Source organism: Pleuronectes platessa, chromosome 11, assembly GCF_947347685.1.
Source record: "Pleuronectes platessa chromosome 11, fPlePla1.1, whole genome shotgun sequence".
In the NCBI taxonomy this organism is placed as follows: Eukaryota; Metazoa; Chordata; class Actinopteri; order Pleuronectiformes; family Pleuronectidae; genus Pleuronectes; species Pleuronectes platessa.
This window is the reverse complement of record NC_070636.1, coordinates 12,628,103-12,654,328: the sequence shown is the minus strand read 5'-3', so window position 1 is coordinate 12,654,328 and position 26,226 is coordinate 12,628,103. Positions and strand designations below refer to the sequence as shown.

Below are 26,226 nucleotides of genomic sequence, written 5' to 3'. Positions count from 1 at the left end.
GATAAGTCTTCCTCACCTGGGCTTGTGCAGCCTGAAGCCCCCGTGGAGAGACCGGAAGCTCAGACCACTCCTCCCACAAGGGAACCGGAGCTTCACCTCCCCACCAGTCAATGCAGGACAGGCAGAAAGAGCAGATATCGCAGAAAGCGCAGTGACAAGCCGCGGATCTCTTCGCCGACATCGTCTCCTCCTGGTCCGTTCACCACGGGAAACAGTTCAGAGGAGCTGCTGGAGAGTCCAACCCCACATAGTGTCACCCAGGACCCACCAGAGCCAGAGACTAGCAGAGCTCCAGAGCCTGGTGAGACGCAGCTCGCTGCCAGACACCGGACAGACAGGACGATAATACTGACACATTCACTCTCTGCCATTCATCACACTGTTGTGACTGTGATTGTTTATTTGCATCAACAGTGAAACCTGAGCCTGTTGTCCAGATGACAGAGAAACCTGCTCGGTCTGCTGAGATGATCAAAAGGAAGTCCATCCTCGAGGAGTTCCTGCACATGAACAATTCAAAGGTGCTGAGATCCAGTCAACTGATAACTGATTTTTCATTTCAATTCCATAGAGTAAACCTTCTAAAAGGGAAGAATCAAAGTATTAGTCTTGTTTTCTAATGAATGAACTTTCTAATGTTTTTTTTATTGTTTCCACGCCATCCTTCTCTTTAGTCGGACGCCTGCAGCTCTGAGGCGACTCTGTCCAACAGAAGCTGGTCTCCCGGGGGGCTGACACATCAGATGGAGAGACTCCTGCTGGAGGACATGGCCAGTGAAAAGGAGACCTTCAACTGTGTGAAGGTACGAAAAGTGACATCAATCAGTCTCTGCGAGTTACTTGAGTGCAGTAAAAATCCTGAGGGGCAGACGGAGTGGGGCTGAGTTACACCTCGTTGTAAAGTAACGGAATGTACTTATATTTCGGACCTTGAAGCTAATGTTGGTCCACGACTGTTGGTAAGATCTCATCAATAGAATTCCTGGATCCACCTGGGCTCCAAAACTTTACGGTTTCCTCCGTGGGTCCACAAACGTTCATGGAAATCACTTAAGTAGTTTTTGATGAATCCTGCTGACAAACTAACTAAACAAATTCAAACATAAGCTCCAGTTTAAGACCTGAAATAGGTTCATTGCACATCTACATACTTTGAACTTGCACCAATATCAGGTAATATAAATAATAAATAAAACCAGAAGCACTCAGTAGAGCACGTACCTCCTCCGAGGCCCAACAGTCTCCCTAAATTCAATCAAGCTCAATCAAATTACACATATTTTAACAAACAAACTGATTCTTGTGAATTTGACAGACGCTGTGTTTTTACTCCTCCTCCTCTTTTCTCCGTTTCTCAGGAGAAGCTGGATAGATCCCAGATGAGCTCCTCTCCCTACCTGAGGGAGTTGATGACGGCTGTGTGTAAGGCAGCAGCGAAAGGTAAACTCTCCACCAGCCGGAGCATGACTCCTCTGCTCGGCTCAAATCGCACCGCTGATTACAATATTTACTCTCTGCCGAGCAAATTAATTTACTCTGCCTCCTGCTTCACTGTGCAGAAAACACCAACTGTCGCGTGCACACGGCCCTCATTCAGAAGAGAATGCCTTTATATCTCAACTACTGTAACTCAGAGAGGGAGCGACAGCGGCATGCTCTTCAGGAACTTCAGGCGCTGATGGTCAACCTCGATCAGCCTCCAAGTAAGTTCTGCGTCAGAGTTCACTCCAAATGAAACTCACACATGATCCTTTTTCTTCGTTTCTTAAGAATAAACTGTGTAACAAGTTCTCAGTTGTGATCAAACCAGTTCAATCTCACTACAAGGTCCATTTAGTAGCTTCTCTGGAGCTTTGCTTCTTGTCACATGATTCTCATCAGCAGAAGAACTTCGCCTTGTTATATGGAATTGTAGATTTTCATATTTCCGTTTATATTTTAAGCCCTTTAAGGACATTTGGAACAATTTGGATTTAAACTTTGAATCTCAAATTTGTTCTCATCTCACATTAACTTGATTTGTTCATTTGAGGAACCTCACTCCGAATCCAAATCACTTTTGCAGAACACAATGCCGTCTTCAGTAATTTCAAATCCAACAATTTTTTGTTTCTTATCTAGATACAAATCGCATTAATTGAATTGATAACGTTAGGAATTGGTCTCACCTCCGTTTTGTCACAGCTGAAAAGATGACTGACATGTATTTGTTCTCCAGACCTCCTCCGGATTTTCTTTAACTGTCTGAAACACCAGGACGTCATCTCCGAGGACGCGTCCTGCAAGTGGGGGACGAGCAAAGACCCGGCCGAGCAGCTGGGTACGGGCGTGGCCCTGAAGACCGTCACGGCCTTCTTCACCTGGCTGCGGGAGGTGGAGTCCGAAGATAATTGACGAGTTTGGATTCCAAAAGTGGAAGCACCAAATACCTGTATCAGACATAGAAAATATTTTTGTTTTAAATTTCAACTTTATAAGATGAAACTTAAAAGATACATGGGTTCCGGACTCTTTAATTTATTATTTTTTTAAGGAATGCAAATATTGTTACCGAAAAACATTAAAGACAATACAAATTATTTAAAAATGCTGGTTCTCATGATTTGTTCTTTCAAATGGTTTGGTGCTTAAAGGGGATACGACTCAGTGTGTGTGTGTGTGTCTGTGTGTGATTAACTGAGACAGCTGTGTTGTGTTGGAAGTTGCCATAGCATCGTCAGAAGACCTGTGTGATCAGAGGAGCAGCTGAGAGATGAGCTGCCGTCGCCTCAGGATCAACGACATAGGTTCCACTCGTTTGGTCTGTTTAGTCGAAGCCCAAACAATCAAACAGCACTGTGTCATTAAAAGTGTCTCAGCAGCTTGTCGCCTCATATATTTCTTATTTGTACCATGTTTTGTATGTGTGTATCTAGATTGTGTGTTTATGAAGCTATGACACGTTTGAGTGTTGTCCGGCCCAAAACACACCCACTGTGAACATGGATACCGGAGATGTATTGATTAACTGATGATTCAGTTTATTGGCAATTATTTAGGTCATGTCCAAGCAGTAATATAACTTTATATAATTGTTTGACAGGTATATTCCAGAACTGAAGATTAGACCCAAACCCTGAAATATTCACTTTACAATTAAATACGGCATTGATCAACGTGGATTTAAATAAGCTGAGCCTGTGGATAAGACATTAAACGAACTGATGATGAGACACCTTTATGTGTTCCACCTCCTCCTGTCTCCTTCCTCCAATGCTTTCCTAAATAAAAAATCTCTTTGTTCTGTAGAGTTTCTTATTAAAATCACAGTGACATAAAAAGAGCAGTTTTTATTTGCAACATGTCCCGTTGTATTATTTCCAGCTGTGAGACATGTGATTATCTCTGCCATGAAAGGATGACTCAGCTGATTTCCATGAGATTGCAATATGCAAAAACTAGTTGATGTGCAAAATGGAGGCAGAAAGAAGAGATTTAGTTTTAGCGATTTCTAATTAAGAGATGACAAAAAAATAAAAGATTTGATATGAAATCTGGTACTCAAGAGCTTAGCTTCCTGGTTTCACATTCATCGAAGCTTTATATATATATTTAATCAGGTGATTTAAATAAGCATCTGTTGAATGACACATACACTTTGAGTTGAGTAAAGAAGCATAAATATCAGTATGATATTGTAAAATGGCTCCTCACACTCGCAACGTGTTTTTGAATATATTTTAAACGCTTGAGGGGAAACAGCGCCTCCCGGCGGCCGGCCGGCGCCACGACATTGGCAATCCTGCGACGTGACGTGAAACGCAGCGACGTCACCAACGGTCGTAATGGGGGGGGGCCGCTGGCCAGGAATCTAAATAAAAAGTCGTGTAGACAGTGTTGCCCTGGTGTTGCCAACTTTGCGACTTTGTCGCTAAATCTGGCGACTTTCCAAATCCTCATGGCGACCAAAACATCCAATGGCATAACAACATTCAACATGTCAGAAGTCAGCCCAAAATGTTAAAGGCAAACCCTTTGTATCAGTCAATATAAGTGTCACATTATTTATTTTAGTTTTAAAGAAGGATTAATGCTTGAGGTTGTGTTTTGAAACTTTGAGCAGAGACACACTTACAAAAGATTTTACAAACCTGATGCAGATCAATTGTGTTATACCTCACTGTGCTTGCACAATGCATTATCAATATATATTGAATTTATATTGATGAACATTATATTGCGATTATATGATATTGTTTATTGATCAGTTCTAATCAGCCGAAATTAATACTGATAACATGTCTATTAGAAATAATTTTTCCTCCTGAGAGAAGGTTGAGGTTTAAACACTGATAAACAAAAAACCATTTTACAAATCAGAGGAAGATTCCATTATGTATTGTGTTTATATTAATGAACATTATATTTAGATAATTATTAATATATAATTTGATAACCCAATATCTGAACAAACATGTCCCAGGACTTCCAGAGGAGACACCCGGAGCACTGCTTCAGTGCAGCCGCTGAGTGGCTCCCTGGCCCGGCGTCCTCCTCCTCACCCTCCTCCCAGCACTGCAGCCAGTCTCTCCCTCCTCACACCCTCCCACTCCCACATTCTTCTGTGTTTGCGCTGCGGATGACATCACGGCTTTAAATATTCCCGTCCCTTCTTTTTCCAGCCACAGTTCCTCTCAGTCAGCCCCGCACACAGAGCCTCCTCCCCGGCCTCCCCGCCATGCCCCTGTGGTAGCTGCACGTTTCCACATTAGCGCTGTATAACGGACACACTCTGCCTCCGCATCCCGCTCTGCTAACGACACTCCCGGGCGTCCGACACCGGCTCCTCCACGAGGGAAGAGAAAAGGCGCCTCAGGGGGCTTCAGTGCGGAGAGGAAAGACAGAAAGAAGCGAGAGAGACAGAGAGAGAGAGAGAGAGAGAGAGAGAGGAGGGGAGCTGGAGAAGAAGTGGACCGAGCTGAGTCGGGCGTGGTAGCGAAGGAAAAGCTCTTCTGTGTCAGCTAAAGTTTCAAAAGAAGCAGCATCCACGATGTCTCTGTCGGTGCCGCAGAACGGAGTGAAGGCGGACAACGAGCCCGTTATCGAGCTCTTCGTGAAGGTAAGAGCGCAGGAGAAGTTTCTATTTCTCACCGAACCTCGTTAAACTTTGAATGTAACCGCTTTATTTCTGCTTTGGACACCGGGGATACGCGCTTGTTCTGTTCTCCCTACAAACAAGGGGTTCGTTTGGCTGAAAGCTACTTGAGCTAGCGGGGCGCTAGCTCTCCACTCAACCACAGAGTGGGTCTGATATTTAAATGAAACGCTGTGAGCAGATGTGCTGTGATGTCAGTGAGAAAACCAGGTTCTAGATTGTGGAACCTTCTCTGCCATCGTGGCCGTGTGGAGCCTGCAGTGTCACCCGCAGGGCGGACGCAGCCTCCTCCTTCTTCTCCGTCTCCCATCCCTCCTTCATGCGAAAAGCTGGCCGCTAACTGGTTAACAAAAGCCCGGTAGTGGTCCTCCTCAGCAGCCCATACAGCCACATGACACTAGATCCTCTGCTGCAAATGTAGTGTTATGGCTCTTAATGGAATGATGCAACATGGATTACGGTGGGGGTGCAAACGTCCATTCATTGATGGTCATTTGAGTGCATGTTTGGTGTTTGGGTCATAACTCAGTGTGGCAGCAAAGATCTCTGAGGGATGGACTGGTGTGGTGATGACCTTGAGGGAGACAGATTACCTTCAAGACAAAGACTTGGGGCCTATTGTCCGTGCATGTTGCCGGCATGTGTCAACAGGGATTCCTTACATTGGCTGATATTTATCACAGCATTGTGCTGTCTTTGGGGAATCCATCCCATTGGTATCTATAGACACACCAGGGATCATCATCACACTATGAACACCTCTGCCTACCCTACATCTATACCCGTGCATCAGATTGTCTCTGCCCCAGTGATGACAGCCATGAGGATGATGATGGTTTGTGCTGGTGGTGAAGGAGGCTTGTGAATTTCTTTTCTTCAGCCTGATGCCTTGCCGGGCGGGAAAATGGCAGAGGAGAGAAAAGGGGGAGAATAGGGGGCCAGCAGGGGGAGGGGTGGGAGGTTCTGCATGGCTGAGGGGAGTGTGCGTGTGGTGGTGCTGCAGTGGGGTCTCTCTGACCTGAAACACCTACAAGTGATGGTGGCTGCTAGCACCCCGAGAGACGTTTTGATGACAATGCAATTTAAAAACCTCAGATCTGGTGAAGGGACTTGGGGAGGTGTGCCCTCTGCTGAGTGCCATTCCAGTATGACTTGAATCTGATCATGCATTTGTAACCTGGCCACTGTTGTTGTATATCTTGGGATGCGTCTTTGGACATTTGAATTTGTGGTCTTGAGCTTCGGTAGTTTGAGTTCTGGTGATTCAAACAGAGATCCTGCACTTTACTTGTATTGCTCCCACTTTACTTGTATTGTTCTGTTTGACTCTGTTGAAGAGATTCTTTGTTTTGTGAGGGCGAGGGGAACAAACTTCTCAGAATAACTTCTAGAAGTGTATTTCACAGCCGTCAGGAGTGGTTACATCATCCCCAGGCCTGGACATATGTGTCCAGGCCTGGACACCCCCCCCCCCCCCCCCCAGACCCTCCCTCTTTGGACTGCAAAGCTCGCTGGGTACAGCAGTTTCTTCCATTGTGTGTTTTCTCGATGTGTCTGCGTTGGTGCCATGCTGGCCTGGTCGCTTCTATCCCTCCAGCACGTCTCTGTGTTGGGCACATCTGACATCGTCGTCTGACATGTCCACATCTATTATTGATGCCGTTGTTCTTACTGTTCAGTGTAAAACACGGCCATGGGAGACAATGGCAGGCATGCAGGTTGCTATAGGCACGGGCCTGTGGGAACAGCTGATAAGGAACTGTGTGTGTGCTCTCCTGGCTCAGCAGTGTCAGATCTGTTAGGGCAATGCCACATATCAAGTAGACTAATTATACTCCTGAGTGCATGAGCTGCCTCACTGTCCGTCTGTATTGATTGGTCAGCGACGACCATGTTTACCTACCAACAGAAGCTGACAGACGCAGTTTAGAGACACTCTGATGATTTTGCACTTTTCTATCCGCTGTGTTTACAGCAACAGTTGTCGCACTGCTATGGGAACGCTTTACATAGTCTTCGTCTGTGTGGGCGGTGAGGTGAAGCGCGGAATGGCCACTGTTTATTGCGCCTCGTTGCAAATGAGCACAATATAATGACTGTTTAATGGAGGGCCGACCCATGACCACGTCACACGACAGCAGATTAGATATTGTTTTACACACGAGCAGTGATCAGTGTTGGAGAGCTGGTGTGAATCTCTCATCAGAGCACCCCCTCTGTTTTACTTGGCACTTCCAAACATCATATTGTTAATTTGGCAATATGAAACCATAACTCTGATTTGACTGTGACAATTGTGAGACAAACAACTCTGACATGAAGCGTAAAAAGGATAAAACCATCGCTGTTTATTATTTTGTTGAAACATCATAATGTAAGATGCACTTTGAAATCTCTTCTAAACCAAGGTCCCTGATCACTGCATTGATCATAGCACATCCTGATTCATGTGATTTTTCTTGAAAGCTGTTCTGACTCAACTTAGCTTGTTGTCTTGTGTTAAGTGAGAAATGTGTATAATTCTTGTCAACATAAGACCTTGTCTGCACCACTGATAGATGTTTGAACGTATATTCTCTCAACCTGACCTTTTTAAAAAAAGAAAAAAGATCTCATCCAGACATGATCACAAAAACGACTACAAACGCAAAATCAGGCATGCAGGGCCAGTGGGGGTAATAAGACCTAGCATCGCTAACCAAATGAAGAAAAACAGTATATAGCTGCCATTGTTGTTGTTGTTTTTGGCGCCTTCCCATTACACAAAGAAGTGGGCATGTGCAAAGAAAGCTGTCATTTCCACCATCATCTGACCGTATGGCAGTGAACTGAATATGCATGTGTTACGAGAAACAGCTTGGCTTTATCTGTTTGTGAATGCGTCTCTTGGCTGCTGCTCAGGTCATGCTGTGGCCTGCAAAGCCTTTTGTTGCTTCCGAACCTCGATGTTTTTGCCAGCAGGGATTGCACAGCCAGTGAACGTTTTTGAGAAGTGCTTTTAAGTCTGGCCGGCAGAAGAGCCCATCTGCGTTTGTCCCTCAGGACAGTCCCATAGGAATAGTAGGGTCGGTCTTATTTAAACAGCACTTCTGTCACGACGATGATCAGAATGAATAATGTGAGCCCCCTCGGTGGAAGCAATTAGTAGTCCACACACACTGCACTGTTTACTCAGATTTACCTTATTTTTCAATGCACATTAGAAACAACAATGGCACTGAGTAGAGGGCATATCTCTGCCAAAGCCCAAAAGTCCCCTTAAATTCTGTCGAGCTGCACCATATTGTGCACACACATGGATATCAATCCCCTAAATATTAGGTTTTTTTAATCAAAATCCGTGAACTATTCTCATGTAAATTAATAAAAAAACAATATGCTATCCCACAATACTTGAGAAGTAAATAAAATCCTGGATTCGCCTACTGATCCGGATCCGCACCTAAAGTTATTTCTTGGCCAATCCATTGCTGACAAACAAATGAACCAATCAATAAATAAACTAACAGACGAGGGCCACAACATGACATCTTTGGCGGAGGTTATGCAGTGGTTAATGATCAATACATATCAGCCACGAGGAGTCTGTTCTGCTGAGGTTTACTGAAAAGGCCCAGTTAAGAGCTGCTCATGTCTTATTGTTCTGTCAGTTACACCATGTGACAATCAGAGTTACTCCTCGTGATCTCCTGTTTTTATGGAAACACAATGAGCTTTTTCAGCAGTAACTTTGCTAAATGCAGTTGCATAAAATGGCATGCAAGGCCAAGTGTTACATTTTTGTTTTACTAGTGCACAGTAAACTATAGGCAACCTTTGCTGGATGATGGTAATAATTCTGAGTCTTAAACCGGCTTGGATTACAGAGAGAATATTTGTACTGTTTGCACGGCCCTTTTCAGCTATAACTAGAAGGGCAATCTGAGAGTCTATACCTCTGCCAAGGATAAATGGCCACTTGCATACTTGTATTGAGATCTGGATTCTCACCAAATTGCTTCTGTTTATAGATATTAGCACTCTCTACATGCTTCAGTCTTTCATAGAGATCTTTAATTTTTTGAGAAATTCACAAATGTTTTTCAAGAAGCCATATTTTGCCAGATTAAAGAATGAAAATGTATCAAATCTGATCTAAAAGTTAATGACTTTTTCCTTGACCACCCTTCCACCAAGTTTTGCAAAAATTATTTCACTTGTCTACACAAACCTGCAAAAAGACAAAACTGGATTGGAAATATAACATCCTTTGCCATATAAGTAACAAAGCCTTTCTGTCTCTTGTTTCTAATCCTGGCCACTGAAATGAGTGCTGCTTCTTTTTTCATAGTAAAATCAATAGAACAGTTTATTTTCCCCATGTACAGCAGTGTGCAGTCAGAATCATGAGATAGGGGACAAGAATGAATTGCCTGCTGCTGTTGTAGAGTGCTGTGCTGTGCTGTTACTGTGTTTTTGCTTTTTGCAGCCCCCCTGCCTGTCACCTTTTCTTCTTTGTAACGATGAGATTGACGGACTCTCTGGAAACCGGCCTAATCGGTCTGGCAGTGTGTTATTACACCAATTCCAGGAGGTGCTGTGCAATTACTCTTTGCCTTTTTTATGGAAGATAATTCATGTTCATGTCTAAAAAATTATAGGCTGGCTCATCGCTGCACTTGTGGACATGAACCTAGTTGTGCCTAATTTACTGTCTCCTCTATTATATCATGTTGTGCCGATGCATCCAGAGGAAAAGCTTAATTCAGTCTATTAGAGCAAGAGCTGGTCTCATCTGTGCTGGGAGACCAGGAAGCCTACAACTAATTTATCCTACAAGCTCAAAGACAGGAAGTGAGGTCAACCCCGAAGAACACAGATCTGAGACATTGAGGATTGAATACCAACAGGCACTTGCCAGTTCATGGATTGGTGTGTTTCACTTGTTAGCGAATACGACAGCACGGGTCACTGCAGCAGCTTTAACTTGCAGGGTCAGGGGAGGAAACACAATCCTCTGACTCCACGTCTGCCTCTCTATAACATCATCTTCACTGTAAGAAGAGGTGTGTGTGCGTGAGACCCCTGTAAATAAGAGGAATCCGTCCTGCTCACTACACATGTAACTCATCCAGTCTTAACATGATCCAGACTGCTTGTGTTTCACGTGCAACGTTCTTCATGGCAGAGCCAACTGACATAAATGTAACCCAAAGTGCAGTACCTCTTCCTGGAGGATAGGGTGACAGGGGGAAGATTCTTGGTTGGTTTCTCCCTCCATCAAGGCACAGTGGCAGGTAGCCCAAATCCAATTTGTCATTACAACCCTGAGAGGATACGACTTATGGAGCTCTTTAATAGTTAATGTTACAATTCCAGTCAGCACTACTACACAAACCGCTAATATTAATCATTTCACTCTATGATTATTGGTGAAATGACTTCCAGGTTTGCACGTGAGCTGTTCCTCAACTGCTTTGCTTGTTTGATTTTCCCAATGTGAAAAAAAGATTGTTACTGAAAGACAACTCAGTGGGTCAGAGTGAACTCAACCAGTGAGTTGCGAGAGACAAGAAAAACCGTCTGCTCAGAATTCCAGATGAGGCCAGTGCTTGGTGGCTGTGGTGCAGGCTTTGCTGGCATGTGTGATACTGGCATGCTGGCACTGTGTTTGTGCCCAAGGGTGGTTCACAGCTGCCATTCAAGACATTTATCCGGAGGAAATGGCTACGGAATTTATCTGGGCTTAAATCAAAGTGTTGCAGCCCTGTGCAGGGACATTCATTTTTAAAAGTCTTATTTTTACTATTTCATAGTCAGAGCACACAATTGTGTGCACGATTGCGTTGTAGTCTGGATTGGTGGAAGCAAAGACTTTTAAAAGATGAAGCAGACACCCATGTGTGTCTCTAACAGTCCCACTTTGTCCTCTGTCAATGCAAATATATCCCTGGTCTTCCTTATCGCCTATCACTCATTTGGCGTATTTTCGTCAACCAAATGCAAATTGACAATCTGCCCCTTGTTTACACTGGAATGTACATGACCAGTTGAATGTGTGCCCTCAGGTGTGTTAATGTGGACGGACATTATTTCGTAAATTGGAGCTAAAAAACTGGTCTGAACAGAAGTTGTTTTAAATAATTTAAAAGATTAGGGTGAACGTAGCCAAAGACAAAAGTGGGTTTTATGTGTGGGATTGTATAACCTAGTCTTCAGTCTTTGGTCTACAATGAGTTGGGGCTGACTTCAGTCTGCTGCTTGTTGCTTGTGTGAGACCCTTGAAACAACAAAGCAAGGATGACTGATGTTTCACGCTGATCTCCTACACGGCTGTCTGTTTATTTTTCCATCATGTCGGATCCGTTTTACTCATCAACAGACACTCATCCTGTGTGTAACTCAGTTTGTCTTATACAGGGAGGTCAAATACAGTGGTTCTAACATCACTGGCTTGACTTACATCGTTGCCATAGCATGGATATGCAGCAAACCTTTTTTTAGACCCTTTTCCACATAACCGATGGTGCTTAAGACGGCACTCATGTGCTTGGGCCTCAAGCACAGTAGCCCTGTGTCTGACTGGCCCTGAGGTTTCCACTGAGTGATGTCAGCCTGAGTCAGAGCCACACCAAGGATGTGATGGTGTTTCCATGTTCCTGCAGAGTCTGACTCCTCTGTACACTCATCTCTCTCAGGACTCGGCTCTCATCACCACCCCCCCCTCCAGCCCTAGCCATTCAGACATGAGGGCAAACTTCAACAAAATCGGCCTGTACCACATGTTTAAACTGATTAAGCCGGAGTTTCCATCGATGATTTGATAAACTTAAAGGTCTCACACCCTTTTTTCAGTTGATCTATTGAAAAACATAGTGAAGCTGCAAGTAGAGGATTGGTTGAATTTTTTGCTTTGAATGTTTTTCCAGCGATCACGTTTCCAATTATTTATTTCATGAATGGATTAGTCAAGTTCTGTTTCAGTGCTTTACTCCAACTTCTGTATCCTGGTGGATTTTCTTAAGCCTGATATCATGAATACTTGTTTCTTAAGGCATGTAAATTCTGTAAATAATAGACACTTGACTTTAAATACTCAATCTAGTACTTAATTTAAGCCTAGCACTAAAATATATTATCCAGATTATCCAGTCACCGACAAGTTTCGGAAGTCACAGTTTTAAGCCCTAGATCAGAGCCAAAACTCCATTCAGCAGTCTGCAGTGGTTATGTGAACTCTTAAAAAAATGTGACTTTAAACAGTCTGTAGTTCATGCAAATTACCTGTGTTTTTAACCTCTGTATTTGCAAGAACCTACCCCGCTGACTTGCCCTTAATCTCTGCTGCTGGTCCTGACCTCTGACCCCCTTTTGGAATTGGATGTATGACACAGGGTGTAGATGTCAGGGACCTAATTTACTTTATTCCCCCAACCTGGCTCAGTTTAGCAAGATAATCCTGTCTGAGACAGACAGATTTCGGTCCAGCTCCTCAGTGTAGTCACAGCTCTAACCTCAGCCCAGCGTTTTTTTCTCGTCCAGCTAACGGGGCGAGGCGTTGCCATGACGTTGCTAGGGCTGCCCACTCTCAAACAGACATTCCTGCTGTGTGTCGGAGCAGGAGGAGGAACGCTCGTTGCATCGTCAGTCAATTCCTTATTCGGTCAAAGTGTGGCTGGAAATTGCTGAGCAGCCCACCTAATTTAGAATATGAACTGTGCCGGGGAGGGGAAGGCACAGCCCGTCCATGTTACTAAAATTAAGCCATGAGCAGAGACTGGGAGGACCGTTCCTTGGATGAACAGCATCCATTGTCCCTGACGGCCGGCTGCCGTGACTGTGATCTCACATCAGATGAGTAGAAGTGTCAGAGGGAGAAGTGGAAGAATAAAAGAGGAAGAGTAGTTGAGTTTAACAGCTCTTGAGTTATGGGACTTGTGACTTTTTTCAAAGTGCACATACCTTAAAGTGCATACATGGCCATACTAGTTATGGCCTTGCATCATCCTTATTACTCTTAAGTCAGAGGAAGTGATAAGAGGAGTGATCTCACCATGTTACGGAACATATTGTGTGTTTCAAAGAGAAGACTGTGCCCCTGTCTGACTGAGGCTTATTGTGTTGCTGTGGGGCCACGCTGTCCTCTGCACTGCCTCCGAGATAACATCCGACTTGAGCCCGATTAACAGCCGCCGCTGGGCAGCTGTTTGTTTGGTATTAAATAAGCAAGTGTCTGTTGACTCACGCCCCATCCATTGAGCCTAAATAAAACATACGAGTCAGTTAGCAGTTGTCAGCTTGGGCCAGATGTTGCTGTAGCAGTTCAACATCAGGGGGGACATTTCATTGCCGCTGCTGTGAGGACGGTTCTGGACTTTCTCCGGAGTTTTTCCTGCCATCCTCCTAGTAAAAACTGTGGATAATGTCGAAGTGAACCCATGAGAGAATACTGCAGGAGATTATCTGGAGGATTCACTGAGTGTGGGCATTTTGATGACATCTCGCAACAGACGCAAAATTGAAAAAAAAAGAAAAAAAAGGGGGCATACACGTCAACTTTACAACAAAGATGTTGGCTTGGAAAGGCAATGAGATTCAAGAGCTGTTGTTGATGAGGGCTGCTCTAAAACAAAAACAAGAAATCTCAGCAATAAGTTTTGTTCTCCTGGCTCCTGAAAGCTGCGCCACCCTGAACACTGACTGGATAATCTCCTGCTTAGCTCTCTATTAGGGAAAGATAAACTCTTTGCATCCCATTATCCACACATTTTCCAGAGTTCACAGCTTATGAATCTCAATGTGTCTCCAAGATGTGAGTCATTTTGCCAGACAGGTGGTAGAACAGCAGGCTCCACACAGGGCGCCGCTCTGTGTTCCTGGGAGTGCTGCTTGTATTTGGAACCGATCACTGGTTCACGTCTTGGAAAAAGCTCATCTCTTTCAACTAATGTGCTTTTCCTTAAAAGGGCCTGTTTGAAACAATTTCTTGCCTGGCCTGTGTGTTTTTCATAGGGGTGTTTTTTTTAGCACTTGCTAACTGGCGACTTTCCCAAAACTCTACAAACAAAAACTGCTTTGTGTTGGTTGTGTATAGGATTTTCTCCAGAAGCCCTTTTTCTGAATGTTACGCTATAATAGTTGCTCTGTGGAAAGTGTTAGTCGGGTAGAGGAGACCAATGTTTTCAGGGGTGTCCTCACCTTCTTCAACTTGGGTTTAGACCATAAGCCTCGAATAAAAATCTAGTTTCTAATTTTCATTCATCAGCTGAGGTCATTCTTTTGGTGTTACTCAATTTTGGTTCACCTAAAATGTAGGGCAGCTCTTCCTTAACAACACAGCAGTTTATATGATGGTGGCAGCGGAAATGCAGGCCCCACAGGCATTATCACTTAAACTAAACAAAGCTCCCTCTTTCGCGGGAGTAACAGAACATTTCTGGAATAGTTTGTCTCTCCTCCTCCAAATGCCCAACCCCCTCGGCTGACGCCACAGAGGGGCCCAGGAAAAGGGGACAGGGATAAAGGGGGGGAAAGGGAAGAAGAAAGACGCATGCCAAAGAGTAAAGAGCCACCGAAGCTTGCTGTCTTCCGTCTACCTTTCACTTAAAGCATCTATTATTGCTTATTCTCCCTCATGTCGGTTAGCACTACCCATGATCTGGAATTTCCTCCCTATTTCCTGTAATATCTCTGTCTCTCTTGCTGCATCCCGGCTCTCAGTGTCTTCTGCAGAGTGCTGCAGTCTGCTCTGCTGCAGACTCCGGAGGGTCGGAGCCTTGCAGGACTGAGAGAGAATAGAAAAGTGTCAAATGCTGTGGCCTTCTTCTTCTTCTTCTTGGACACTTGAGACACAGAACATGCATAACGGCTTCAAAGCAGCTCCTTCTGTTCATGTTCCGTAAATATATTTTGATTTAAAAGTATAATTGCATCATGTGGTTTGAATTTTCTATCTGAAAAGAGGGCTCACTCCAGACGGTTTACCTGTGAACTGGTAATCCCCTTAACGCTGTGTGCTCTACTCTCCATGTCATATGTGTCTGGCCATTGCCATGGGAACAGTTGCTGTGCTGCATTGCCACCCTCGATCCAGAACTGAATGGTTCTCACTGGGAGCAGCGCTTTGGGGAAAATCGAGTAATCATCCCATTGATGTGTCCCTGGTCTCCTAAGGATCAGCTAATACTAGTGTTAGTGTGGTGACGGCCGTGAACCATGATACCCCCCAAACACTTCACGGCCAAAGCTTTATATTGGAATTGAATCATGTAAAGTGAAAGAGGACTTTCATTTGCCGAACAAAGGCAGTGATCTAATCCATGCTTTTCAGATATTGAATTCAGAGGGGGGGGAAGAGGCGGCGGGAGTGGACAGCCGCCGTACAATGGGAGCAAGCAGGCAGATCAAAGAGAGCCATCCCACTGGGTGTCACACAGGGGACAACAGCAGCCGGCCTGTCCGCACTAGTAAGGAGCGGCCAGACTGACTCAATGCTCCAAAACAACTCTGCTGTTGAGGACAGTTCAGAACCTGCGTTTCAAATAGGAAACAAATATTCTTCATTCATAGTTGTTAAGCCCAAACTGGTGTGTTTGTCTTATCTTTGTAAATCTGTCGGCAAATTTAGCTGCTTACAGACATGCACTGATGTCGGGATATGTTACTCAAATTTTCTGGAGAGGCTGTTTGTGAGGACACAAACCAGTTGCGCCGGACACTTTCCGGTCCTTCTCCTGCCAGCACCCTAGTAAAGGTGAGCCCATGTGAGAATACAGCAGGGAAAGTTCCAGAAGATTTGCAGCAAGGGAGTGGGTTTGCTCATGGAATTTCTAACATGCAACAGACATGAAACTGTAACAATACATATAGCTGGGGAGGAAAAAGAGGGGTCATGTACCAAATACAAAAACAAAGACATGAACTTGGAAAGATGAGATCTGAGAGCAAAAACACTGCCTCCTACATGCTGTGTCCAGACGTCACACTCCGTCAAGATGATCTCTGAAAACAGTGTTTGTTAATAATTTGCAAAAACACAGTTTATTTGTGTTCGTCCTTTGCATTACACATACACTTGCACCTCTGCAGTTGTAAAATAGCAGGAAATATTCTGGTGAGAATTGAAATGATTGACGACACACGGACGCAGAGAAAGAAGCCATATTCAGTGGTGTCCCACCAAGGCTCTGCTACAGTATCATGCTGAATGAAGAGGTGCATTCCTCAGCGCGGATACTTGAATGACCTCCAAGCATGTCCTTGTGAATAGATGAATACGGTGCATTCTTTCTAGTCTTGCCATGCCTGGAGAATGACATACCTACACAGGCTTGTTATCCGCAGAGCGACGTAACTCTACACCAATCTTCAGTAAAGGCTCTGGTTGTGGTATTTAAGAAGTGAAAGGAAAAAGATTTTACTCTGGGAGCAAATGAGAACAATATCTGATTTCAGTGTCAAAGTGATGGCCCTCAATTTTACCAGTATGCGGTTTAACTGAAAATTGAATAGGACGTCTTGGAAGGGAGAATAACTCTGCCAGTCAGCATGGCAGATCTCATTTAGATACTGGGCAAAGCTAAGTTAATCAAATGAAATGCTTTTTCTGCCCTCTGATGTAGAAGCCAAACCATATTTGTCCCTTTTTACGCTCCCTCCCTACATGGCTGTGACATGAGAATAGAAGTGCTAATGAGGAGAAATGGAGAAGGGCTAGAGTGCATGTCAGAAGAGGTGGATGGATGGTGAGATGAGACGGAGATATCGCAGTTTGCAGCATCCTCCCATAGATTTTCTGATTATTGCTTTGTGTGTGTGTGTGTGTGAAAGGGCAATATAAATCACTGCTATTGCTGCTCTGATCCTGTCAGAATTTCAGCCATCCAAAAAATAATTCAGTTACAATTCTGATTTTAATGCTAAAATGAAATCTCATCTCAAATCTGAGTCCTGTCTGTTGCTTATGGCTTTGGTCATAAATCAGGAGGGCACACGCCGCTCCCATGGCTCTCAGTCCCACCACCACCGGCACTCTTTCTTGTCTTTGTGCAGTCAAGCAAAAAAGGAAACAAGAGGCCATCTTAGTCACTCCGCCACTCCAGAAGGTTCCTCTTACTCTTATTAGACATCAGTTTGGCAGATTAATGGAGGGGAAGTCTGCCGGAGCAGCTGAGACAAGAGGATGGTCCTCATATAGTCTTTTCCCTTCTACTAAAGTGTTTTCAGGGGCCGCCCTTGATGTGTATGAAAGAGTGATTGTCTGAAATGGGCCCTCCTCTGGGTGAAGGCAGTAAAACGCCCCCAGGGCCATAAAGGTTGTGCAACAGAGATGTGATTTTCACCACAGATAATCAGGACCCTTTCTTCAGTTTCAGCCCAAGTTATGAGCCAAGTGCTATCAGTCGAAACTTGTTACAGATGTTTTTTAAGATCTTTGTCTATTGCCTAGTGTTTTTATGTGTGTAATCATTAAACCCAGTACGTCTTGGTTTGTGTACTCGCTGATTCTTCAGAATGATACCTATGACATTGATCTCCTATTCTAACGATAGTTTCTATTTATTTAAGGCGGGAAGTGATGGAGAGAGCATCGGGAACTGCCCCTTCTCCCAGAGGCTCTTCATGATCCTGTGGCTGAAAGGAGTCGTCTTCAATGTCACCACAGTAGATCTCAAGAGGTGAGTCTTGTCCCTCTTCCTCCTGGTCTTATCTTATTCCTCTTGTTCATTTATGCCCAACATAAGATACGTATACAGAAACGTACAGAGCCATCTGTCTGCACTATGCCTTTGTTAGGTGGTTGCCATATTTGTTGTTGTCACAACCCCTCAACTCTGTGCTGCCGTCCAGTGGATGTTTTGCTTAAAATCTGTAGTAGTGAAGTAATTGATCCATGGAAATATGTGGGGAAATTGAGGTTATATCATTTGTAAACATATGTCATTTCATACGTAGAGGCAGAATAAATTAGAGTTTACTCTGTATGATAGCCTCATACCCATTTTTTGGGCATTTCCATGGAAGGCTCAACAGCTCCGTAACACTTTGATCGCACCCCACCGCTCGACACACTCGGCTCCTCGGCTTCCCGGCTACTTATTTGGTTTTCCCATGACCCTTTCCCAGGATGGAGAGAGTCAGAGAAAACAAACACACAGACTCTGGAGGGGCTATTTGAGGTTCTTCGCTCTGCTCGCTTCCTGCCTAGATTTTGGTCGGCAACATGTTATTTTTCATGCCTGGAATCAGAAAACCCTGTGATCCTCTGCATTTTTCCTCCCAGCTGCTGGGGAACGTGCTTTCATATGTGGATTCCAGCCCCAACAAAGTTCATTAAAATGAACCCCACCATGTTCTGTCTGTGTGATTCATCTAAATGGTCTCCTCAATGTTTTTCCACATGCTAAGCCAGGACGGGCGAGTTCCAGATTATGTTCAGCCAAGGCTGTTGGTCAGATGGATGTCTGGTTTCTATGGTTTTTCTTCCTCATGTATGTTTGACTCAGAGAATCAATATTTCTGACATTTTATACCAGAGGCTCCTCCTGTGACACATGTAGATCACTGCATGCTAAAAATAAACAAATGATGTCCAAGACAAATGTGCCCTCTTTATACAACTAAATGGAGGAAAGCAGTGCTAATATGCTTATTTATTAGTTTAGTGTTAGTGCATGCTCAAGATGAGAGCAAAGGTTTGGACACATTTGCATCTATTTTACCTGTGGCTGTGTGACACGAAACAGAGTGTGCTGATATCCTGTTCAAGGCAATGGGGGATGTCCGCCCACTTAGCAGTGTCAGTTTACCCCTTGCGCCTCAAACAAGCCTTTGTTCAGCTAAGGGGAAAACTTAACTACTTTGTTTTTATTCCCCTCTAGAGGCAAAAAACAGCTTTTTGTTTCCCCATAAAGACTAAAGAAGGTGAACATGTTGTTCAGCTTTTTCAGTCTTTAGTCAACATAAAACGAGTGTTGCATAAGGAGGCGTGTGTTTGCTGTATTTATGACTCTTTTAATTGGCGTGTTTGAAATGAAGGACACTTCTTGTTGTCACACCTGCAGAAGGAAGTGAATGTCACACTTCATGTCCCTGAACTGAGATATTTTTTGTATCTCCCGAGTTTGTCTTCTGTTGGCTCAGGGCAGTCGTATTAATATTTGTCTCTGTGATGAAAGCCTCGAGGAAGATTCTTACCCACTCCTCAGTGATATCAGAGGGTGAGGGGAGCCACTTCCCCTTTCACATGCCATAGACATGAAGTCATTTCCCTTTTCTTGTTTTGCCCTCAGATGGCCTGTCCCAAAACACGCCCACATTTATACCCACTGCCACAACACAGACCTCGATTTTGTGGCTAATTATAAGAGAACAACAAAGGATTCACACTGTCAGCTGGCGCACACCCATCTGACGTGTTATGTTGTCTTTATAAGCATCTGGGTTCTGTGGATTTGTGTTCACACCACTCTACTCAACACATGCTCATTTTAGTTTTTGTGTGTCAGTGTCATCTGCCTGCCAGAGACATCTGGTACAAAATGTGCTGGTTCGAAGGCTGCAGAGAGAGAAAGGGACACACAATCACACTCGTGGAGACAGACAAACCCACACATGCACGGTTGAAGACATAGCAGCTGTAAATGGATAAAGAGGAGGGCTGATTCGGTCAAGAAAAGTTGTTTGAAGTGCAGCAGGCTGTCACAGAGCAACTCTGTTACTTGAACCATCAAAATTGAATAAATACATAATGTTCTCATGTATTTACACCAGAATAAATTCAACCAATTATGAATCTTGTTTCATTTACAACCTTTTATCACAAACTCTGTCAGTTTTTAAGGAGATTTTTTTGTTGTTTACACGCCGTGCTTGATTCTGCTAGCTTCAGTCCACTGACGATGCCCCATTATCTGTCATCCAGGAAGCCAGCAGACCTCCAGAATCTGGCCCCCGGCACACACCCGCCCTTCATCACCTACAACGGCGAGGTCAAAACGGACATCAACAAGATTGAGGAGTTCCTGGAGGATGTCCTCTGTCCACCCAAGTGAGTGCTTTCTCATCCCTGTGTAAACAGCCTGCCACACCTATATTCCAAACACACAGTGCAGTTCTGTCCTGTGAGCGGTAGCTTATCAACAAACGAGATGAGAAGACCAAAACAAACAACAACAATTTGTCTATGTCATCATACTTTGTTAGTTTCCTCTGTAGCTTTCAGCCCAAGGCCTTTTCTTCCTCCTGAAGACATGGACAAGGCAATATAATTTGTTCAGTACATCACCAACAAGGCTATTCAAAGTATTTTAAACAAAATATAACGGTTTATATAATTTGTAAAACAACATATGATAATAAAAAAAATGTATGTAGAGAATAGTGAAAGTAACAGTGCCGTGTAAGAAAGTTGTCGTCATATGATTTATTAAAAGCCAGTTGCAAACAGGAAAGTACTTGCTCAGGCAGATATGATAAATTGGAATCGATATAGATAAGATAAGTATTTCCCTGTCTCCATGTTCAGTATTGACTCTGAGGACAGACTCATCACAGACGATCGGGGGGGGGGGCCCTCTTAACGTAGCAGTAGATCAGAAATACATTTAGTCCAACCTTTCAGAGCTTTGTTAAAGGATTTTGAAGTCTTATTATAGTTTTTATTTATTTATAGTATGATTGGTGCACACAACTTGAATTGGTTGTGGACTATTTTCAGAAGTGGATTAATCCACATTTAGGGATTTGGTGAATATTTACAGTAGGTTCGATGTGCGTGGGATTGATTTAAAAAGTAAATTGCACTGCTGTTATTGACTAAACAAAGAATGACAATAATGCACAGTAACCTCATATTCTTCATATTTGTTGACTTTTATGTTTACTTGTACTGAACGTGTGTTTGTATGAAGGTACATCAAGCTTAGTGCAAGACACCCTGAGTCGAACACAGCTGGTATGGACATCTTTGCCAAGTTTTCAGCTTACATCAAGAACTCAAAGCCAGATGCAAATGAGGGTAAGTTGCCTACATCTGTTTGTGACACACAAACACACATACACACACACACGTAGAGTAAAGAGAGTGGATCCAGGAACCTTCCCATTGTTCACGGAGTTATTGGTTGCTAGGTGACATTGGTAGCCCTGCCCTGATTGGTGGATTAGAGCCTCACTCAGTAACACAAAGCCTTTGTTCTGCTTCCTCCTCCTGTCCTCACGCTCTCTCTCTCACCTGGCGGAGCTTTCCAGAAAACAACAGAGCAGCTGTCCTGAGAACGGACCATAGCAACCTCTTAACAATCTCATCTCTCCAGTTCTTGATTTACACACCCTGCTGTCAAAGAGAAAAGCTGTACCATGAAATTACAGATGAGATTATTGGAACAATAAGAAAAATATGTACACTATTGACTTTGAGAATCCTGCGTGAAACCATTTGTGAAATAACTTCCTGCGAAAGATGTGAATAATCTTCACAAACCACCAAGATTTGTTATCATGTTGTCATTGGCTGTTCTCCACCCTGAGAAAATATTGAACCACGAGCAGCTGGATGTGAAAGACAACGCTATGTCAACAGTTGGAGGCCGAATCTCATGTTTCAGTGATAAAGCAACAGGTCCCGTCTGCCTGTGGACAACTGAATCGAGCACAGAGTTACATTCATTTCATATTTTTCAACAGCAGAGTAAAGTATTAATGATCAATTTATAGATGGATAGATAAGATAAAGCAGAAAATCTGTCTAATCAGACCAATGCAACTGTGTGGTCAGGAACAAGCTTCTCAGAGTTTGTATTTATAACAGTGCTCTTGTATTCCACAGCTGTTGTAATGGGTTGGGTCAGCTCGAACAGTTGCTGATGTTACAGCCATGTCTCTTCATGTCAAATATGTGGTGAAATGCTGCCCCCATGTGGTTGCTCAGCAAATAGCTGAAGCAGCTGGGGAAGATGCCTCAGGAAAAGCCAACGCTGACAGAAGTCGATGATCTGCTCATCCTGAACATATAATTAGATTCAAATTAGTTTATTGTTGTTTTTAAATAATATCTTAACATCTTTTGTGGTGCAGCTCTGGAGCGCGGGGTAATGAAGATGCTGCAGAAGCTGGATGAGTACCTCCGATCACCACTGCCCGATGAGATCGACCACAACAGCATCGAGGACATCAAGGTCTCCAGCCGCAAGTTCTTGGACGGCGATGAAATGACTCTGGCCGACTGCAACCTGCTGCCAAAGCTGCACATAGTGAAGGTGAGGGAGGACACACTTTTAACTGTATAATCAGGATCTTAAAAGAATGTGTGTTGTTTTACACTTGGTGAATAATTGTCTCAGTGTAGCTCCACCCACCTTTAGATCTAATGAGCCAGAATAAGCGAAAACACCCATGTACCCGTCAAACAGATTAGTTTGGTGAAATCTCTGCTATTCTCACAATGAACCCGAGATACACTTATAGGTAAAAAAAATGATGATGCTGCTACCAATCTGTGCTAATGGTGATTCCCATTATTAATTAATCTGCCAGTTATCTCCCGCAACACAATGTAAGGAAATTATTTACATTATCAGAAAAATAAAAAATGTTGTCATCTTTTTCCTCTTTATCATCCAAAATCTAAAGAGTTTTAGTTTAGCAGGTTTGGAATTTTGTTTTTAATGAAAATATTTTTGAACTTTTGAATTATTAGGTTCTTTGCGATAAGTGACGTCAACAATTAAATTGGTAACCTTCAAATTAACGCAAATATATTTAATTCTCTTGTTTAAACTGATTGTTCAAACATCTCAAAGGTAAAATGTTTAACCGAAACTGTTGGAGATTTGAAAGTTGCAGTTAGCAGCTGTTATTATTACAGTCATTAGTCTTTTCAAACTTATTTCTACAGCTTTATAATGTAAATTATGGTATCATTTTTCATGAATTAATACAAATAATCCTACATTAGTTGTAGTTTTTAAAATAATAAGTTATTTCTAGGGAAGCAAGGGTAAACATTAGTAAAAAAAAGAGTAAAGTATAGAGAACAATTTGCTGTTTACACAAATTTTCAAAGCAGGTTTTTGTTGGTAAAAAGTGCAATTATTTGACAGATTATTTTTGGATTTTAAATGAGCTCCAAACTAATGAAAAGAAATAAAAGGATTTATCACATTGTATGAAATGAACTGAATACACACCTGAGTAAAAAAACAAACAAAAGAGTACGTAGTTTAATTTGTGAGCTTTATGGTTCAATATTACTTTATTCCATTCAAGGCTTATGACACCTTACTTTCCCTGCAGGTGGTGGCCCAGAAGTACAGAGGCTTCGACATTCCCAAAGAGATGACGGCCATCTGGAAGTATCTGAACATCGCCTACACCCGCGAGGAGTTCACCAACACCTGCCCCAGCGACAAGGAGATCGAGATTGCCTACGGAGACGTAGCCAAGAGGCTGGTGAAATGAGCCTGTGTGTCCTGCCCTCCTCCTTCCCTCCCTCCAAAGCCCAGTAACCACCATCCTCTTCACACTCCCCTGCACCGGGACTGATGTGCTCATTCACGGGAAAGAAAAAAAAACGAACTCTGGACTTCTTTTCCTTCTCTTCTTCATTCATAGCGAATTTATGAACCCTTCATCTCTGTCGCTCCGCCTCTCTGCCTTCCCCTCAGATTTTGATGATCTCTTTATTCGGTACTGCAAAGGTCAGAGTTGTTCCAATGTTTTCCACCGGAAGAGAGCAGCCCAGATGTGTATGAGTGCTTATCGATGTCGGGAGCCTCATCACACACACTCCCTGATAAGTGACCTTCAAGCTGACCTTCTCTCTGTGTTGATGGGGAAAGTTCACAAGCCGTTGTTTGTTTTTCTGTTTGTTTAATATTGAAGATGCTCTTTTTCTAGGTTTGGTATAAGAATGAAACACTGAGAAGCTGTTTATTTTTGTTTCCTTTCTTTTGGCTTATTAAGAGGCGTTGTAAACAGTGTTGAAGCTTTTTTTTTTGTTTTTGTTGCTCAAGTATTTGACAGGTTTAAGTTGAAGGGAATCCAAACCTGAGTGGTTGACATATCAAGGAAGAGATGCTTTATTTTATTGTTGAGCTTGTTTCAAAATAAATAATTGTAAGCACAGGTAAAGCTACCTGGTTTTCATGCTCTGATTTCCTTATTGCCTCAAATGGGCAAATGTCTTGTAGCTCGGCTCAGTAGAATTGTAGGAAGTTTCCTGTAACAGCTGCAGAAGCAACTCAGGAAAAATACAACCTGAGGTTTAAAAAAATATAAACTATGTAGCTTACAGACTTGTTCAAAGGTGTATAGATAGTCCAGCCTGGCCTTTTTTTTTTATTATCACCACATTGCCATAGAAAGTGACGCTAGCATACCTTTACCGCTACAGTAAGTGAGTGTATCACACATTGCAGACCAAAAACGGGCACATTATTCCTGTCTCACTGTGGATAGAATGACAGCTAGAAAAACTAGAAGTCAAAAGAAGGAAGAAACCACAATCCCTCTCTCTCTCTGTCTGTTTCACCAGAGTGAAGAACGCTAATGTGTGGCCAGGTGCCAGGAAAGGCAACACTAAAGATATTTATGATTTAAAAAGCAAAACAAATCAAGGAGAGGGTAGCAATGACATACTGTGTATTTGATTGACTTTCACTTTCTCTTCAGTATGTAGATCGATCTCTTCAGGTAGTAAATGTACGTTATCATACAGTAGCTCCAAAAGTGCTCTAGTGCGGAAAAAAAGCAAAACATGTTTGTTCTTTTGCTTTCTCCCGTTTGCCATGTTTTTGTTATGAAACAAATTTGATAGAGAGAAAAAGAAAAAGATGTGTAAATAATTTTTGTTTTGATTGCTCAGATTTCCACGTGTACATTTTATACACGTCATCGGGACTTTGATGGAAAACGTCACCTGCTTGGATTTTTTAATTCCAGACTAACCCATCTCCTCTTTGCCTTACTCGTTTTCTCTCTGCCGATGTTTTGCAGGGAGGTTTTTTTTTCTTTCTTTCAGAGAACATTTCATTACAACGTGTGTTTTGAAGTTGTACGAAGACAAAACATCCGAGCTATGTCATGGCTTTTTTTTTTTTAACAATATTGACTGAATTGAAATAAACTTCTTATTGGCACTCTGTCTAGTGTTATTGTGAACACATCTTTTCATTTAAATGTCTCTCACAGCCAGTTGGCCAGAGGCATTGTATTTTTGTGTTGTCTTTCCGTCCTTCTCTCATTCTTGTGAACACGATATCTCCACACCTTGAGGGAATTTCCTAAATTTTTTTCCTCGCAGATGCATTTTTGTTTAGCGCTTTTCCAGACTTATGAACCACAAAAAGCGCTTCACAGTACAAGTGACATACAGTGCCTTGCATAAGTATTCACCCCCTTTGGACTTTTCTACATTTTGTCATGGTATAACCACAGATTAAAATTTATTTCATCGTGAGTTTATGTAATGGACCAACACAAAATGGTGCATTATTTGGAAGTGGGGGGAAATATTACATGGATTTCACAATTATTTACAAATAAAAATCTGAAAAGTGTTGAGTGCATATGTATTCACCCCCTTTACTGTGAAACCCCTAACAAAGATCTGGTGCGACCAATTGCATTCACAAGTCACATTTGCAAGTCACATAATTAGTAAATAGGGTCCACCTGTCTGCAATTTAATCTCAGTATAAATACACCTGTTCTGTGACGGACTCAGAGTTTGTTGGAGATCATTACTGAACAAACAGCATCATGAAGACCAAGGAGCTCACCAAACAGGTCAGGGATAAAGTTGTGGAGAAATATGAAGCAGGGTTAGGTTATAAAAAAATATCCAGAGCTTTGAACATCTCTCTGAGCACCATCAAATCCATCATAAGAAAATGGAAAGAATATGGCACAACCGCAAACCTACCAAGAGGAGGCCGTCCACCCAAACTGAAGACTCGGACAAGGAGAAAATTAATCAGAGAAGCAACCAGGAGGCCCATGGTTACTCTGGAGGAGTTGCCGAGATCCACAGCTGAGGTGGGAGAATCTGTCCACAGGACAACTATTAGTCGTCTACTCCACAAATCTGGCCTTTATGGAAGAGTGGCAAGAAG

At 43.0% G+C, this 26,226-nt stretch overlaps 1 protein-coding gene across 1 annotated transcript; it reads left to right on the top strand.

Annotated features, from left to right (window-relative positions):
- The first annotated feature begins 4,637 nt into the window (after positions 1 to 4,637).
- clic4 (chloride intracellular channel 4) lies at positions 4,638 to 24,248 on the top strand. The gene is made up of 6 exons (XM_053434712.1): positions 4,638 to 5,098; positions 17,681 to 17,790; positions 20,037 to 20,162; positions 21,025 to 21,131; positions 22,190 to 22,371; positions 23,408 to 24,248. Exons 1-6 carry the CDS (start codon positions 5,030 to 5,032, stop codon positions 23,570 to 23,572), a joined length of 759 nt encoding a protein of 252 aa, XP_053290687.1. The 5' UTR covers positions 4,638 to 5,029; the 3' UTR covers positions 23,573 to 24,248.
- The last annotated feature ends 1,978 nt before the right edge of the window (positions 24,249 to 26,226 follow it).

What these genes read in the sequence shown, in the direction of transcription:
- clic4 (XM_053434712.1), top strand. Translation starts at nt 5,030, where the DNA reads ATGTCTCTGTCGGTGCCGCAGAACGGAGTGAAGGCGGACAACGAGCCC. An exon ending in AAAGCCAGATGCAAATGAGG is followed by an intron (nt 21,132 to 22,189) that starts GTAAGTTGCCTA and finishes TTTGTGGTGCAG; the next exon opens with CTCTGGAGCGCGGGGTAATG. An exon ending in CAAAGCTGCACATAGTGAAG is followed by an intron (nt 22,372 to 23,407) that starts GTGAGGGAGGAC and finishes CTTTCCCTGCAG; the next exon opens with GTGGTGGCCCAGAAGTACAG.